Below are 18,761 nucleotides of genomic sequence, written 5' to 3'. Positions count from 1 at the left end.
AGCAGCGACTAACACAACATTGTAAAGCAATTATACTCCAATAAAGATCTATATTTAAAAAAAAGAGCATTGCTCACCACCCAGTTCCTCAAGAAATAAGTCCTAACCCACTGCAGTCTTTGACCGACAGTGCACTCTCAGAGGTGTGAGGTGATCCCTCCTTGTGGTTTTGGTTTGCATTTCCCTGATGATTAGTGATGTTGGTGTTGCTCTTTATCTTTTGATGCGACTGTTCCATCTGCCCACCAAGGTGACATCCTGAGGAGGCCTCAGGGATGCGGCTTCTTTACATTCTTACCCTGGCACAGGGCTTTGTGTGATGATGCTTGTTAATGATGAGGCTTCAAAGAGTGTTTGTGGCTCATATGCTGATTTATTCTTTTTTTAGTTCCATGGACCAAACACAGAGAAGAATGCTGGACCAGCCCCTTTCCATCCCTACTGCTCAGCCCAAGAAGAAAAGGACATCAGTGATATCTTTCTTTTCCAAGGTCTGAGACAAATTATTATGAGCAAATGTCCCTGCTCAGCAGCCACTTTGTGTGCTTGCTGTTCTGCCTTCGTTTGGTTCCTTCCATTCCTTCTATTGAGGTTCCTTCTCCTGAAAAGAGTTTGATGACAGCTCTTTTAACACGAATAGGATGTTTATATGATAACAAGAAGATGAGTTGGGAAGAATTTAGCTTGCTGCAAACTTAATGATAAAAATATAGAATGAACTGCAGTGAATATTCAGAAATACTGATGAGACTTGGTAATCACCTGAATACCAAATAGGGCTGTGGGTCTCCTCTCCAGCCCCCACCCACTAATAAGGATGGTGAGGAAGTGGTTTGTTCTTGGATCTTGTCTGGATCTTGGTTCTGACTCCAGGACATCTTGGTATGTCCTGTGATGCGCAGAACACCAGGACCTTCCTAGCATCAGGGGTTAAATGCTCTAAAAACCTATCTCTTACCTTGCAGTTAGAGTTTAGTCCTTGAAGTACAGATTTCTGCATCAGCCACACAGTGCTTCCAATTTGCATTATTTATGCATTTCTTTTCCTAATCTTAATTGCTCAGATGCTCGCATTCTGAGGTAGGACATCCGTCAGGTGTCCTGAAATGCCTGTAGATGTGCTTTGCTAATTGTGTCAAATGCTGTTGAGAGGCTGAGTAAGGTGAGCTCTGAGAATTGACCCTGGGATTTAGCTACACTGGGGGGGAGGGGGTGGGGAGCCGGTATGTATGCCATCAACCTGATTGCAGAAGGTTCAAGGGAGAATGGAGGAGAGCAGCTGAAGAAAGCAAGTATAGACATGTCTTTCAAGCTTTAGCTACAAAGTAGAGCAGAAAAATGGGGAAGGGCCGGGGGAGGGAGAAGGGTCAAGGAAACTCTGAGATAGGAGGAACACAGCTTACCTCGTCCTCTTAAAGGGATCCCTATTCTCAGATCACATCAACACTTCTAAAGCCCCCTTTTCTCAGCTCTGTCACACCCACAACTGCCTAGACACCCCTCTCCATAATGCCCCCAAACCTACCTCAACATTAGCTCTGCATTATTTTTCTCCACCCTTTTCCTCTTCCTCCATCCATTTCTTCATTATGTAGATCAAACTAATATATCCCCAGCAAAAACAAGATGTCTTTAGGTGGAGAAATAAGGATTAAAATTGAGCGGGCAACACAGGATTTTCTTTAGAGGGAGGGATCAGGGTTGGCGATGTGTAGGGTGTGACTCTGAACACTCCCAAATCAATACATTTTTGACTCGCCACCCAGGTCTCTTGGAAACTGAGGCTCCAGAAGCAGGAGCCTCTGAAGAATGTGTTTTTCAACTTGGCAGAGAGAGCCTGGGACCCCAGTTTTAAAAAGCGTCATATGGCAATAAGAAGCCTGGGAACTATGGCCTGTGAGACCCCGGACAAGGTAGGGAGGGCAGGGGGGGCACTTGGCCAGCCCTCATGGCCTGGAGTCCTCAGCACTGGGATGGGGGCTTCAGGTACTAGCTGTCTACTGCTGTGTAACAGTACATCAGGGGCCTGGCATTTATTATCTCACAGTTTCCTCGGGTCAGGAGTCCAGGTACCACTTAGCTGCATCCGCTGCTCAAGGTCTTGCAAGGCTGCCATCAAGGTGTGGGCCAGACTGCATTCCTTTCTGAAGTTCAGGGTCATCTTCCAAGCTCATGTGGCTGTTGGAAGAATTCATTTCCTTCTAGTTGTAGGACTAAGGTCCCTATTTCCTTGCTGAGTGGCCGCCCTCAGCTCCTTGAGGCCACCCTCTCACAATATGGCAGCTCACTTCTTCACAGCCAGTGGGAGAGTGTGTCCCACTCCTGTCTGCTAGATGGAGTCTCATATAATGTAAGGGAACCATGGGAATGACGCCCGTCACCACTGTCATGTTTGAGAGGCCACAAGCAAGTCACTGGCTCCTTACACACTCAAGGGAAGGAGATTGTACAAAGGCACACATGACTCATTTGGGGTCATCTTAGGGTCATCACACCTCAGTATCATCAGCCTTGGGAAACAGAGCTGCAGGTAGGATTAACACACAGCTGGACATCACCCTCTGGTGAATTTAATTTTTCTAATAATCAATGCTTGTTTAGTAAAAGATGTTTTCCCCACCTCTTCTTTCAGCATCTGTAGACTTAAGTGACCATTTCGCCTTATCCCCTGTAAAGGTACCCAATACACCCAGATCGCTAGATCGTCCAGGTCCACCACCCTCCTTGACGTGCCCTCCCCAGCCTCACCCCCCCATAGGCCATGCTCCAGACTGCTCTCCTTCCAAGACCGAATTGGGTTCTTGGGTCAGGTTAACGGAAGCATTTGTACTTTGCTGAGAGTTGTGGCAGCAGATGCTGAAGAAAGCCATGGCCTCTTAGTCCAAGTCCTGGGTTATTGGAAGATTAGGAGTGGAGATACTTTTCAACTCATAAGGAGCAACTCCTGTGCTGCTAATGCTTTCCAAACCTTGGTAACAGGTGAGAAAGTATAAAATGATTGTCCTGGACCTGCTGGTGCATGAACTGTATGACCCTGTGAGTTCTGAAGTCATCCATGAGAGCCTGAAGACCCTGACCATCATCCTGGGCAAGATCCAGGGGAAAGCCTTGGGCTCCTTCTTCATAGAAATCACCCTTCGGACCGGGACTTTGTTAGATGATGTAAGTGAGACAACGCAGGAAGATTCCAAGTTCTTAAAGTCAAATGTGAGCCCTGGTTGGTGTGTTGCTCAGGAAACAAGGCCTCTATTGTTCACTATTTATTAAGAAATCTTGTTGAGAGATTGGTACTGCACTGGGGGTTATGGAAGACGTATAAAGACATGTAGGATTTCATCACCCTCCGCAAGGAGTTTTCACTGTAATAGAGCAGTGAGTACATATACACGGATGATGGTGATGCACACGTGTACTCAATGCTGTCTTATAAATGTAACAATAAGAGTAGTTTGCGCTTAGTGAGCCCTTACTGTGTGCCAGGCACAGTGCTGGGCAAGTTACATGGATTGTCTCATCTAATCTTTACAATAACCCTGTGAGGCAGGCACTGTTATCTTCACTTTATAGAGGAGGAAAGCAAGGCCTAGAAAGGTTAGGTAACTTGCCCACGGTTCACAGAGCCAGTAAGTGGATATGAAGCCAGGCCCTTTGCCCAGGGCCTGCACTCTTAACTGCCGGGTGACAAGGCAGGTGGAGCAAAAAGTGCACAGATACAGAAAACGCGAGGACTCAGAAGCTAATCAGTTAGCTTACCCCAGTTACACACACACACACACACACATACACACATACAGACAGAAAGATAAGACCTTTAGAACAGGGAACAGAGCCACAGGGAACTTGCATTTACTCACAGAGCGTCTTGCGTGAGTTCCCAGCACCTAATTGCCCAGGAGTAACCCAGCGAAAGAAAGCGAGGTGCCTGCACCTCACGGGAGGAAGAGAAACCTCGAAATTATAAAACCTGGAGCCTATAGAGGAGCTGCTGGGACATTTGCCTCTCCTCGCGCTCAGAGAGGCAGAGAGGCCTTTGCTCTGGGATGTAAACCAGCCGTCTCTGGGGCTGGGAGAGGAAGGTGTCTACTCCACCTCCCTGGAGTATAAGCAGATATCTCCGGGTAAGTGTCTCTAAATCTCTCTGGAGGTGCCATCTTAATGGCCAGGGCTTGTTTGCCACGCAAGTATTTTTTAAACCCAGGTCGACTGTAATTTTTTTTTTTTTTTTTTTTTTTTTTTTGCGGTACACGGGCCTCTCACTGTTGAGGCCTCTCCCATTGCGGAGCACAGGCTCCGGACGCGCAGGCTCAGCGGCCATGGCTCACAGGCCCAGCCGCTCCACGGCATGTGGGATCTTCCCGGACCGGGGCACGAACCCGTGTCCCCTGCATTGGCAGGCAGACTCTCAACCGCTGCGCCACCAGGGAAGCCCGACTGTAATTTTTGATCAGAAACTCCTTGTCATGGTGAAACCTGGGAATACTCACAGGGAGCTGTTTCTGACAGTTTGTAGCCCTGTCATGGTGCTGTTCACTGCCTGCCTGGGCTGTGCCCCATCAGATGATTGTCAGACTCCCAGGGGGACAGGCACCCCCTTACACATCTCTGTACATCTCACAGCGTTAGGGTCATGCTTCAGGTAGAGTTAGGTCTCCATAAGTACTAGTTGAATTGAATTAAACACATACAATTAAACACATACACACACACACACACACACACGTAGAACAGTGAAGAAAGTGCAACACTAAAGCAATTTCTGTATGTGTCATGTGTGCTAAAGAATTGTTTTAAATACTTCAGAAGATGATCAACGGTCTCCACTCTTGCCGAGTGTCTGTGACCCCCATTTCTAGGTGAGGAGGCCTGTCCCAGACCAGTCCCTTCTGGTTCACTTGGAGCTGGACAAGATCAAGAAACATTGATATAAAAATCCCTTCACCACGAGTCAGGAGGCTGAGTTGCTACCCTGGTTCGCTGTTCCCTGATGGTGTGACTCTAGGTGAATCACTGAAATGCCCTGGGCCTCCGTCTCCTCACCTGGGCAGGGAGATACTCGGACCAGACAGCTCCCCTGGGAGAGGGAGGAAGTGTCGAAGCCACTGACTTGCAGTCAGGGACAAACCAGCGAATCAGACCCAAAGCAGGGAGAGCTGGCAGGGCGTCAGGGAAGAAACAGAATGGTTATTTCTGCGGCAGGTGGGAGAAACTCAGACCAGGGTAATGAGAGATGGCCTGGCAAACATGCTGGAAGTAGTAAGCAGGGGATGGGTCAAATGAATTATGGTGCAGCCAAAAAAAAATCCCTTTACGTATTGACATGGAAAGAGCTCCCAGAGAGAATGATGAAAAATCAAGGTGTATAACAGTGGGATGGTCCACATCCATTTGTTTAAAAATGTGGGAAAGGGCTATGTAATATATATTTCATTTTTGTCTTCTTTATGTTTTGGAGGAATCACGCAAAATTTATGACTTTGTAGGGAGGGAAATTTGGTGGCGGGTGGAGAGGTATAGGAAGGGAGACAGTTTTTTATAAACCTTTTTGGTTATTTTGAATTTCGGACCAAGTAAATAGAATCAATCTCCAAAATGTTAAATAATGAAGAAAAAAGCTGGGAAGCTGGGAGTAGCACCAGTGAGCCCCCCGTCTAACCCTCTCGTCTGCTGAAGGAGTTTCACTGAAGACTCAGCCTGTCTCCGCTCTGCCCCGGAGCCCGGCTGGCTGAGCGCCAGAGACTGGATCTGATATCCCACCTGTAACATGCAGCAAGGACCCAGGGCTGTGCTGTTCTCTGATGCAGCTGCCTTTTGGTACTGACCCGAGGTTTCTTGTTTTGTTCATGGGGGACCCACAGGAGAATGACAGCCTGAGATACTCGGCCTTTGTCTTGTTTGGGCAACTAGCTGCCTTTGCTGGGAGGAAATGGAAGAGATTTTTCACCCGTCAGGTGAAGCAGACTCAGGATTCTCTCCTGACCCATTTACAGGATAGGAATCCCCAGGTTGCCAAGGTGAGTCCGTGACTCTAGCCAACAGCATGAAACCTCAATGCCATTCCTCAAGGGAGTTGGAATGCAGCCCTGCTGAGTCGAGATGCCAGGCCCTCAGTTTCTGCCAGTTCAGTTACGGACACTCAGCTGTGTATCCATGTGAATCCTGGAGAAAGCGCCTCTTCAATGGCTAATCTCTCTCTGAGCAGGAGTATTATTTTCCATTTGCTCTTGCCCCACTTGCCCGGTCCCAGCACCTGTCGAATGCCAGATACACTCAAGTTAATGCGGGGGGTGGGTGGTGGCAGGGAGGTGCTGCTTGCTTCGTGGGGCAACACCTCCTATCAGAGGAGATTTATTCATACCCAGTTAGCTTTTGTCACTGCACCTGGTACAGATTTCCCACCCTTGGCTTCTTAGTTTCCTATGAAGCTTTTGTGTTATTCTTGGAGAAAATGTGTCCTAACCGGGTTGGATCAACCTCAGGGCTGCTTTGGAGCAGGTGAGTGTTTCAAAACCATCAGGAGCAAAGGTTCCACCAAATCACCTGCCTTCTTTAAGGTCATGCATGAGGGAGGGGGAGAGAGAGAGGGAGAGAAAGGTTGAGATTGAATTTAGGAATCCAGCACTACTTTTTTTTTTTTTTTTGCGGTACACGGGCCTCTCACTGTTGCGGCCTCTCCCGTTGCGGAGCACAGGCTCTGGACGCACGGGCTCAGCGGCCATGGCTCACGGGCCCAGCTGCTCTGCGGCATGTGGGATCTTCCCAGACCAGGGCACGAACCCGTGTCCCCTGCATCGGCAGGCGGACTCTCAACCACTGCGCCATCAGGGAAGCCCCAGCATTACTTTTGATGAGACAATAAGGTCTGTGATAAAGTGTAAAGCTTTGCCCTCCCTCCCAGCCCCAAATTATAGACATGGTCGTTTTATAAGCATAAATCCTTTAAGATTCAAGTTTTCAAACTTCCTGGAAGTTACTTTCACTCTTAGTGGCCCCCAGACCACAGATTGGGTGCAACACTTTTCCTTGCTGGGGATTATAAAACTCTCTAATATTTTTGACAATAAGCTGGTAATATTATTTCTCTCAGGCTTGCGAAACAACTTTTCGAGCCTGTTCTCCGTATCTGAGACAAAGGAAGGACTACAGCTTCCAGAGTGAAGAGGATCAAAGGAACCCTAAACTCTGCCGGCAGCTGGTGAGTGAATAAGGGCAGGAGAGGTTCTCCCAGGTTCCCTGCCCTCCCAGTGTTAGTGCAGAAGGTGGTTGGACACACCAGGGAGTTACCCCCCTAAAACGACTCAGGCCAAGTATGTTTCAACTGTAATTGACCCATAATGCAATGTAAATGGCAAAACACCCAGAGGATTATGCATAAAATATATTGGCAGTTCCAGCTTAGATCATTGGGTGAAATATATTGGCAGTTCCAGTTTAGATCATCATTTGGATAATGATGCCTCCTCAGCTGAGAATCTGAAGGTTGTTTATCCTCATGCTCTGCCTTTGACAACTGTCTACTCGTTCTAGAGTCAAGGAGGTTTACTGACTCCCTTCCTCACGTGTCCCTTTGCCAATTTCTTTCAGAGCCACTATCATCCAGAGCTCCTGCAGTTCTTCTATGCAAATAAAATCCTGTAAACACAGAGCAGCAGGGAAATGGTTCCAGTGAACACATTGCTGGGGGCTGATATTCCCCCTTTTAACTCTTTGGATACTTCTGCTGCTTCTTGTGATTATGATAGAAAAGGGGATGTTGGGAGAGCAATTGATGGCAAAAAATAATACAGTGGAATTGTATAATTACACCCAAAGTACATTCTAAATAGCTTTTATATGTCTCATTTTCTCCCCACACAAATTTTATGAGAAGGTGCATACTTTAAAACATTTAAAGTATATGTAGATTCAGTGCTTATTTCTCAGCTATTTTCTTCTTAAGGATATCTCTGTCACCAATTTTTATTTTTAATTTTACTTTTAATTTCTAAGGCTTAAGAGAATAACTACTACCTGAAGTGTTTTTTTTTTTAATCTGCTATTGATACTTTGCCATTTGCTATTAACACCTTTTTTTTTTTTTTTTTTTTGCCGTACATGGGCCTCTCGCTGTTGTGGCCTCTCCCGTGGCGGAGCACAGGCTCTGGACGCGCAGGCTCAGCGGCCATGGCTCACGGGCCCAGCCATTCTGCGGCATGTGGGATCTTCCTGGACCAGGGCACGAACCCGTGTCCCCTGAATCGGCAGGTGGGCTCTCAACCACTGCACCACCAGGGAAGCCCAACACCTTTTCTTGGCGAGACCTATTTAAAGTTGGCCAAGGTACCAAGACGTTGGTGTGGAGGGGGATCATTAGCTTCTCATCATCTTCAACAGTCAGTGCCTCCAAGATCATTCCAAACAAGAATTAATAAAGAGAAAAAAATCGATGAACATGTGTTGAAAAACCTCAAGTTAATGGTAATGTGTGGAATAATAATAATGAATAACATATATTAAGAATGTTTGTACTTTACTGGGCACTCTCTAAGCGCTTTGCGAGTATTACTTAATACTCACAGCAAGCTGTGAGAAAGGTACTGTTACTACCCTCACTGTGTAGATGAGAAAACTAAGGCACAGGGAAATAGACCAAGATGACCAGTAATTGATGGAGCTGGAATTCAAACCCTGATTTCTGGAGCCTACGTTCAGTCATCCTGTGATACTGCCTTGTTATGGAATAATTGACGGATGGTTAGAAATGTAAAAAAATAAAAGAAATTGAAAAAACCTGCCACTTCTGCTCTTCTGTTTGACTCAGTTAACTTTCACTTTTGTATGTACTAAGTACACATTTTTATTTAATTTGTGAGCTAAGTGTATATTTTTATTAATCATGTCTTGGCTATTATGTCAGTTTTTTGGTGGTCAATCCTAGTTATAAGTAGGGTCACATTACTCTTATAAAAAGTTTCAAGAAAACTCTCATAGTCCCTCTCACCTTCCCTCTAACCAGATTGCTACCCAACCTTCTCCCGGAAATCCTGTTACTACCACTGAACTTGGCGTTTGGGTCATACCTGGAACAACTATGTCCAGTATTGAAAATGGAAAACACAAGAAGGTCACACATGCTACAGAGGGATCTTAATGTCAGTCTGAGGACCAGGAGCTCAGTTTTTCTGCCCTAGCTCTCCAGAGACAGGACCATGTAACACAGATGAGGGGCGAGGTGTGTCCTAGAAGAGACGGGATGTGGGAGGTGGCCGAAGGGGCAGTTGGGGCCAGACATGAATGGGGTTTCTTTCTTCCTGTTTTGAAGCTTGGGTACTTGACCAGGAGCTCTTGGGAGTGACCCAGGCTCAGGAGTGAGCTGGTGAGATGCTTCTGAGCTAAGAGTCCTCTTCATTCCTAGATGTTGGTCTGTTTGAAACTATGTTGCAAGGTTGGTTCATTCTAGAATCTGATGCAGTTCTAGTAAGTGATCAGTAAGTGGTGTGAGAAATGACTGCATTCTGCCAGCATTCAAAAAGGCAGGGGTAGAGCAGGGCAGACAGGTTACATGCCCTAGAGTACAAACATCTGTGCACTGAATGCCCCTCAGTTGATTAAAATTGTGGAAGATGCTGTTGAATTATTTGACTTTAAGACGTGTGGTAGACTGTTGCTTTGGTGGCCTCCAATGAATCATGCCTCCTGATTCTCATGTCCTTGTGTAAATCTCTCCCCTCAGATCTGAGCTGGCTTTGGGACCTGCTTTAACCATTAGCATGTTCTGGAAGTGCCATGTGCTAGTTCTAGGCTATGCTTTAAGAGCCCAACAGCTTCCTCTTTTGCAGTGTGGGTTAAGCCAGCTGCCATGTAAGAAGCCAGACTACCAGAAATGAAGAAGAATGTCTAAAGTCTCTATTTTGGAAGGAAGACCAAACTAACCTCATGGAGAGGCCACGTGGAGGAGAACTGAGGAACCCAACTGTACGGTTCAGCCACTCAGGACGGCTCTTCTCTTGCTCTCTGTACATGCCCTGCTTTGCCAGACCCTGCTTCACTCACATGACTATCCAATCCTCTTAATTATAAGGCTTAATTAGCCCCTGGTAACCAATGAGCCCACCTGATGTCAATTCTGCCTATAAATGGTAGCCGCCTTCTCCCCTGAGTAGCAAGACTGCTGGCATGTCCTGCCTGGAGTCTGTTGCACACGGTGGGGTGTTCCTCCAGGACCCTTTGTGTAAGATCCCCCTGTCCAATAAACGTCCCTGCTGCCGTCTCCAGGCTCTTTCTTTGGTCTCAAGGCTGGGCAACTACAAGGCTTGCAGGCCTGCGAGGTTCAGCCCAACACCAACACATAGTGAGGTCTGAGACTCAGACATAGGACACAAGTTGGCCGTTCCAGCCAGATCCCAGCTGTTCAAGCTACTCCAGCTGTCGTCATGTGGAAAAGAGACCAGCTGTCTCCATCAAGCCCATCCCAAGTTGCAGAATTGTGAGTAAGTAATCAAGTGAGTGTTATTTTATTTATTTATTTTTTTGCAGTACGCGGGCCTCTCACTGTTGTGGCCTCTCCCATTGCGGAGCACAGGCTCCAGACGCTCAGGCTCAGCGGCCATGGCTCACGGGCCCAACCGCTCCGCGGCACGTGGGATCTTCCCAGACCGGGGCACGAAACCGTGTCCCCTGCATCGGCAGGTGGACTCTCAACCACTGCGCCACCAGGGAAGCCCTAAATGAGTGTTATTTTAAGTCACTAACTTTTGGGATAGTTTGTCACTCAGCAATAAGTAACCAAAAAAAAAAAAAATTCCTTGTCACTAGTGTTGTCTTTTGGTCAGTTTTGTTTTGCTCTTAATAAGTCCTCTTTGAGTTTATACTTCTAGAAAGTTATGTCGTCATGGAATATCAACATGCAGAGCAAGGGCCCATGCCTTGTTTTTCTTTCCGTATCTCACTGTATCTATCCCAGCACCCAGCACGTAGCAGATGATGATAAGGAAACATTTGCTAAATGACTGAATAGTTCCAAACTAGTGGGAATAGAGTCCAAACATTAATTTGCCATTCTGGGCTCTCAGCCATGGGCTCACACTCTTCCTTGCCAGCTTTTTCTTCTGTTACTCTCTTTGCTTCAGTGAAGTTTGGCCCATCTCTTCCCTAAACACTGCTGGGTCTCTTAGGTTCCCTGCCTTTGCTCAGTCTGTACTTTCTGCTTCGAATCCCTTCACTCCCACACCCAGGCACACTCACACGTACACACACGCACATCTTGCATGTATTTCTTGTCCCTACTCCAAGACCTGGGTCAAATGCCTGATCCCCTCAATCAGGGAAGAACTCGCATCTCTGAATGCCCAGAATATTCTAGCAATCTTCTGCCACTTAACATGTTTTACCTCATTTGAAAGTTTTTTAACCTACAGGTCTTTTCCCCCTCCATTAGATTGAAGCTGCTAAAGGTTGTGCCCTATTTTGTATATTTTTGTATCTCCTATATGACCTCAAAGGTGCTCAGTAGGTGCTTAAATGAATGTTGATTGGGGGTGAAAAGTCAGAAAGTCATCTGAAGCTATTGCCCCTTGGGAGGAGCCCGTTTTGACAAGTGAGGGTGATCATTTCTCTCCTTATAACCAATTTACAGGTTACTTTTACGCTTATGTATTTAAAGTTTTTCTTCCCCCATGAGATGCCTGTTAATTTGAATGCCAACCTAAAGACAATGCTTTGACATTTCTTACTTTGAAACACTAGACATAGGATGGTTGAATGAATGAAAGAGAAAGGAAAGTTCAACTGCTACCATGCTAAGTGGTCAGGGAGGGGTGTGCATAAAACTTGGTCCCTGCTTTCAGGTCGCTCATGAAATCAGTCTTTTTAAAGGGAAAAGAGAAGGGAGAGAAAAAGGCACAGAAAGAAGTTGAGGATCTAACAAGTGTGATCAGTACTGGTCATCGGTGTGAACAGAATCCTGGGGAGTAATTGAGGGAATGCTTTACACGTTATAAGAACACTAGAGTGTGGTTTGTAAAGAAGAGTGGGCAGCCGAGTAGGAGAGCCAGCAGGTAGTGTTGGTAAATAAGGCAGACACATATTTCTGCTCTTCTATATTTTCCAAGTTTTCTGCAATAAGCATGTATTACTTTACAATCATAAAACACATGCCAAAATGCTCTTTTAAAATTAAAGGTAAAAATGTCATGTCTATTGGTGTGTAAAGTGATATATTTTGGAAAGCTTGGGATGGTTATTTTTCACTCTCAGTAGTATGTGTTTGTCTTTGTCCTTTTGTGGCATTTTTTTTTTCCTTTATTTTTTGGCTGCATTGGGTCTTAGTTGCTGCACACGGGATCTTTGTTGAGGCATGCAGGATCTTTGGTTGCGGCGTACAGTCTCTTCATTGCGGTGTTCAGGCTTCTCTCTAGTTGTGGCATGCGGGTTTTCTCTCTCTAGTTGTGGTGCAGGGGCTCCAGAGTGCATGGGCTCTGTAGTTTGAGGCACGCGGGCTCTAGTCGAGGTGTGAGAGCTCAGTAGTTGTGGAGCAGGGACTTAGTTGCCCTGCGGCATGTGGGATCTTTGTTCTCCGACCAGGGATCAAACCTGCATCCCCTGTATTAGAAGGCAGATTCTTTTACTGCTGGACCACCAGGGAAGTCCCCTTTCGTGGCATTTTTGTTTTCACTTGTTGATGACATCACTTGTTGACAAGTGAAAGGGCTTATGATCAGGGTATTGATGTTGCTGAATTGACATTCTTCTAGTCTGACCATAGGAGAATAAGTCTCTTGTTTCTATATTTATTTATGTGTTAAATGTTCTTAGAAAATCCTTGGGTTCTAGATAAACCCAATACATCCCAATTTACTGAGGAGAGATGGTTTGATACTCAAAGGCCCCTGTTATTTACCAAGTTAAGCACAGACTTCCAAGCCTGACATGTAAGGCTCTTCAGAGTCAGCAACCTCTAACTTCCCTTGACTCTTCTTAAATTCCTGCTTCCTGAATGCTTCACCCTCCATGTCCTTGTTTCCACCCACCATTCCCTGGGCTGATTCCAAATGCCCTTCTTCTTCCGAGGGAGAACAAAGCAGTTGGGAGGATGGGGCCTGGAATTAGCCACCCTCCTGCCCCGCCTCCCAGTGTGAATCTGGCTCTGCCACTTACCATGCGACTCTGGGTAAGCCAGGGCACCAAGCCTCAGTTTGCTGATCTCTGAAATGGACATACTAACCCAACTCAAAGAGTTGCTGTGCTACACATATTCAATTAAATAACACTGAGCACTTCACACAGTGCTTGTGTAACAGGGAAGAACAAAATCTGCCTCCATGTTGGATCTGTTTCTTTTACATTTAACCTTTGCTCTCTGTTGCTTTTTGTTACCATAATCACTAAAATGATGTTGTCTATAGCTGTTGGCATAAATAATGTCACGCCTAGGGGGACCCTGCCCGTCTGCCTGAATGTTAAACTAAAGTGCCTTTGTTCAGCTCACAGGGAGACATTCTGACAGTGCCCACCTGTGAATGGCTGCAGAAAAGGAGAAATTATCACATCCCCTCTCTGTTGCTGGCCAAGCCAAGAGATATTTTGCAAGACTAATGGCCTCTTCACTTTACTTCCTCACCTCCTCCCCCTCTCTGTTCTATAAAGGAAACTGGCATCCATACCTCGATAAGATGGTACTCTAGGATATTAGTCTGCCATCTTCTCAGATGCCTAGCTTTCCGAATAAAGTTGCTATTCCTGGCCTCAACACCTCGTCTTCCGATTTATTGTCCTGTTGTGTCAAGCAGAGTGAGCTTGGACTTGGTAACAAATTTGGCTTATAGAAGGTGCTCTGGAAACTCTAGTTAATTTTGCTTCTCACCTGCAACCAGCTCTCCAGATATTGTTCCTTCTCTTTCTGAAGGCACCCAGGTCTTCAGCAAGGCCCATTCTAGCCTGCAGTATGGGGATGTGAGTCTCATCCCAATCCTCCCCAATGAATGACTGGAGTCCCAGGGGTAGCTGTGCATCCTGCTCCTCACCAGGTCCCCAAGACTGTAGCTTTGAGCCTGGCCCACCCCCCATATTCAGTGAAGATGGTTGAGTTTATTGAATTGCAAATGCTGACGCCTCAACCAAGCCTGAATCTGTCACCTTGTAGGTGTTGGAATGGCTTAATACATCTTAATAAGAAAGAATCGTAACTGAATAAGAATAACAAGTTGTTCTTTTCCACTGGGCTCTTGCTGGGGTGCCGTGACTGCTCAGAGCAGGAGGTGGGTCTTTTCGTGCGCCTTTTCTTGCTCCAGAGATAGCTTCAAGGGCTCTCTTCATTCCGTCCTAACAGTCCCAACAGCTCTGTTAATCATTCTGTGCTGTATCTTGGGAGTGATCTCTTGTTAATAATTAACGCCTTACCTTCTGTTTCCAAATGTGACTGCTGTAATCATGTTCCTTTCACGCTAATGAGTTTCCTGTAGCACTTTGCACATGTTAACCAGAAAATGGCCCAAATGTCTCCCTGCAAGAAGAAATGCTTTTCAGAAATGTAGATCAGAGAGTTAAAATGTCATTTCTTAACCCATGCTACTAGAGGCACAGGCCTCTGCCGTAGCAAAAATGTGACCAGAAGTCCAAAGCTTTCCACGTGCTTATATTGACTGCATCAGCAGATATAGTCTCCCTGGAGAAAGAGAGAAACTTGATTCCCAAATGTGACATCGTGTGCACTGGAAGGACACAGGACTTGGCAACAGAAGACCTGCACCCTGACTTTGTCACCTGATGGCTTATTACCTTCAGCAAGTCACATAATCTCTCAGAGCCTCCGTTCCTTCATCTGTGAAGTGGGAGGAAAACTCACCACACAAAATATTCTGATGATCAAATGAGATAGTCTGTGTAAACTGTAAAATGTTACCCCAAGATGAGGTGTTATTTACATGGTAGCCACTCATTATTGTAGCCTAATTATACAAGGGAAAGCGGTGGAAAGAATGAAATACAATATTAACACAGGTTTCTATTTAAAAATAACGAACAATCGGGACTTCTGTGGTGGTCGAGTGGTTAAGAATCCACCTTCCAATACAGGGGAAGCAGGTTCAATCCCTGGTTGAGGAACTAAGATCCCTCATGCCATGGGGCAGTTAAGCCCGCGTGCTGCAACTACTGAGCCCACGTGCTCTGAAGCCCGTGAGCCACAACTAGAGAGCCTGTGTGCTGCAACTAGAGAGCCTGTGAACTCTGGAGCCCACACAACACAACTAGAGAGAAGCCCACGAGCTGCAACTAAGACCTGACGCAGCCCCTCCAAAAAAAAAATCCATATATAAAAATCTTAAAAATATAAAAACAGTAAAAATAGCTACACTACATGGCTTTATATCAAGATGCTTTGCCAGATAACAAGTACCCCTGTTACTCTGTGAAATAGGATTCCATTTACAAGTTCAAGATGGATCTATTTTGTACAATTAATTACACCCAAATCTTTTCTATATGATAGGAAGAGTAATGTTCAGAAATCATGGCGATTTCCTTTTGGATCACTCGAATATTGGGATCAAATTTAACTCAAAACATTTGTGACTCTGTTAAGGAAAAATAAAAGTTTCAATCTGTTTAGATTTAAAGCTGCTAGAGTGACAGTTTATTTATTAGACCCTTATAAGCCTGAGAAAAATGAACCCAGGAATTGGAGATTTTCTGACCAGCGATAAAATCTATACCATGTGCAGAATGCTGGATTAAATTAATTCACTAGTGAGCTCATCTTACAACCTTAGCAGACAAATTCAATTCCCTAAACAAAAATTTTATGACATAAGGGAACAAATCTAATTTCCTGTATGAAACACAGTTTACTTGTTTAGATGGTTAACCTATTTTATTTATGTGTTGCTTCTTATTAGCTACCAGTAAACAAAGAAAGGATATTATCTTGATAATGGAATATACACAGTTAAGTCTGTTTTCAGGTTTACCTCATTTTATTGTGCTTCGTTTTATTGCCTTTCCCAGATATTGTATTTTTTACAAATTGAAGTTTTGTGGCAACCCTGCGTTGAGCAAGCCCACGAGTGCCATTTTTCTAACAGCATTTGCTCACTTCATGTCTCTGTGTCACATTTTGGTAATTCTCTCAATATTTCAAACTTTTTCATGATTATATTCGTTATGGTGATCTGTGATCAGTGATCTATGTTGTTACTATTGTAATTGATTTCGAGGGGTCACAAACATGCCCATATAAGACGACGAACTTAATAAATGTTGTGTGTGTTCTGACTGCTCTACCATCCGGCTGTTCCCCTATCTCTCCCCTTCTCATTGGGCCTCCCTATTCTCTGAGACACAACAATATTGAAATTAGGCCAATTAATCACCCTACAGTAGCCTCTCAGTGTTCAAGTGAAAGGAAGAGTCACGTATCTCTCACTTTAAATCAAAAGCTAGAAATGACTAGGCTTAGTGAGGAAGGCACGTTGAGAGCACAGACAGGCCGAAAGCTAGGCCTCTCATGCCAGTTAGCCAAACTGTGAATGCAAAGAAAAAGTTCTGGAAGGAAATGAAGAGTGCTACTCCAGTGAACATATGAATAATAAGAAAGTGAAACAGCCTGTTGCTGATGTGGAGAAAGTTGTTTTTTTTTTTTTTTTTTTGGTACGTGGGCCTCTCACTGCTGTGGCCTCTCCCGTTGTGGAGCACAGGCTCCGGACACGCAGGCTCAGCGGCCATGGCTCACGGGCCCAGCCGCTCCACGGCATGTGGGATCTTCCCGGACCAGGGCAGGAACCCGTGTCCCCTGCATCAGCAGGCCGTCTGTCAACCACTGCGCCACCAAGGAAGCCCTGATGTGGAGAAAGTTTTAGTGGTCTCAACAGATCAAATCAGTCCCAACGTTCCTTTAATCCAAGGCCTAATCCAGAGCAAGGCCCTAACTTTCTTCAATTCTGTGAAGGCTGAGAGAGGCCAGGAAGCTGCAGAAGAAAAGTTTGAAGCTAGCAGAGCTTTGCTCATGGAGTTTAAGGAAAGAAGCCATCTCCATAATATCAAAGTGCAAGGTGAAGCAGCAAGTGCTGATGTAGAAGCTGCAGCAGATTATCCAGAAAATCTAGGTAAGATAACCAGTGTGGGTGGCTATACTAAACAACAGGTTTTCAATGTAGATGAAACAGCCCTCCCTATATTGGAAGAAGATGCCATCTAGGACTTCATAGCTAAAGAGATGTCAATGCCTGGCCTCAAAGTTTCAAATGACAGGCTGACCCTTTTGTTAGGGGCTAATGGCAGCCAGTGACTTTAAATTGAAGTTAATGCTTATTTATCATTCTGAAAATCCTAGGGCTCTTAAGAATTATGCGAAATTTCCTCTACCTGTGCTCTATACATGGAACAACAAAGCCTGGATGGTAACATATCTGTTTACAACATGGTTTACTGGATATTTTAAGCTGACTGTTGAGACCTATTGCTCAGAAAATAAAGATTCCTAGGGCTTCCCTGGTGGCGCAGTGGTTGGGAATCTGCCTGCTGATGCAGGGGACATGGGTTCGTGCCCCGGTCCAGGAAGATCCCACATGCTGTGGAGCGACTGGGCCCATGAGCCATGGCCGCTGAGCCTGCACGTCTGGAGCCTGTGCTCCGCAATGGGAGAGGACACAACAGTGAGAGGCCTGCGTACAGCCAAAAAAGAAAAAGAAAAGAAAGATTCCTTTCCAAGTTTTACTGCTCATTGACAATGCACCTGGTCACCCAAGAGCTCTGATGCTCCATGTACAATGAAATTAATGTTGTTTTCATGCCTGATAACAAAACACCCATTCTGCAGCCCATGGATCAAGGAGTGATTTTGACTTTCAAGTCTTATTCTTTAAGAAACACATTTCATAAGGTTATAGCGGCCATAGATAGTGATTCCTCTGATGGATCAGGGCAGAGTGAATTGAAAACTTTCTGGAAAGGATTCACCATTCTAGATGCCACTAAGAACATTAATAAGAGTTTGGAAGAAATTGATTCCAACCCTCACAGATGACTTGGAGGGCTTTAAGACTTCAGTGGAGGAAGTAACTGCAGATGTGGTAGAAACAGCAAGAGAGCTAGAATTAGAAGTGGAGCCTGAAGATGTGACTGAATGGCTGCCATCTTACAATAAAACTTTAGTGGAGGTGGAGTTGCTTCTTCTGGATGAGCAAATAGAGAGGTTTCTTGAGATGGAAACTACTCCTGGTGAGGATGCTGTGAAGATTGTTGAAATGGCAACAAAGGATTTAGAATATTCCATGAACTTAGTTGATAACGCAGTGGCAAAAGTTGAGAGGATTGACTCTAATTTTAAAGAAGTTCCACTGTGGGTAAAATGCTTCTAAGCAGCATTGAATGCTAAGAGAAATAGTCCATGAAAGGAAGAGTCAGTTGGTGTGGCAAACTCGATACGTCTTATTTTAAGAAATTGCTACAGCTGCCCCAACCTTTAGTAACCACCACCTCCATCAGTCAGCTGTCATCAACATCAAGGCAAGACTTTCCACCAGCAAAAAGATTATGACCCACTGAAGGCTCAGATGATAGTTAGCATTTTTCAGCAGTAACGTATTTTAAAATTAAGGTGTGTGCATTGCTTTTTCCGACACAATGCTATCACACACTTAATAGACTACAGTATAGTGGAAACATTCATATGTACTGGGAAACCAAAAAATTCATGTGACTCACTTTATTGCAATAGTTGCTTTATTGCAATGGTCTGGACCTGCAATAACTCTGAGGTATGTCTATAAACTTAAAAGACCTTTGCCCTA

At 45.2% G+C, this 18,761-nt stretch overlaps 1 protein-coding gene and 1 pseudogene across 2 annotated transcripts; both read left to right on the top strand.

Moving 5' to 3' along the window:
- The first annotated feature begins 392 nt into the window (after nt 1-392).
- Nucleotides 393-7,662, top strand: MRO (maestro). Of its 2 annotated transcripts, XM_060119361.1 has the most exons (6): nt 393-491; nt 1,767-1,913; nt 2,980-3,162; nt 5,856-6,011; nt 7,085-7,192; nt 7,582-7,662. In XM_060119361.1, the coding sequence occupies exons 1-6, from the start codon at nt 393-395 to the stop codon at nt 7,633-7,635; spliced, it is 747 nt and encodes a 248-aa protein (XP_059975344.1). In that variant the 3' UTR covers nt 7,636-7,662. The 2 variants fall into 2 exon arrangements, with proteins under 2 accessions (XP_059975344.1, XP_059975345.1); XM_060119362.1 differs by lacking the exon at nt 5,856-6,011.
- Nucleotides 7,663-13,918: 6,256 nt separating this feature from the next.
- Nucleotides 13,919-18,520, top strand: LOC132502504 (tigger transposable element-derived protein 1-like; annotated as a pseudogene).
- The last annotated feature ends 241 nt before the right edge of the window (nt 18,521-18,761 follow it).

The sequence above is a fragment of the Mesoplodon densirostris genome, chromosome 15, assembly GCF_025265405.1.
Source record: "Mesoplodon densirostris isolate mMesDen1 chromosome 15, mMesDen1 primary haplotype, whole genome shotgun sequence".
Classification (NCBI taxonomy): domain Eukaryota; kingdom Metazoa; phylum Chordata; class Mammalia; order Artiodactyla; family Ziphiidae; genus Mesoplodon; species Mesoplodon densirostris.
This window is presented reverse-complemented; position numbering and strand designations above follow the sequence as displayed.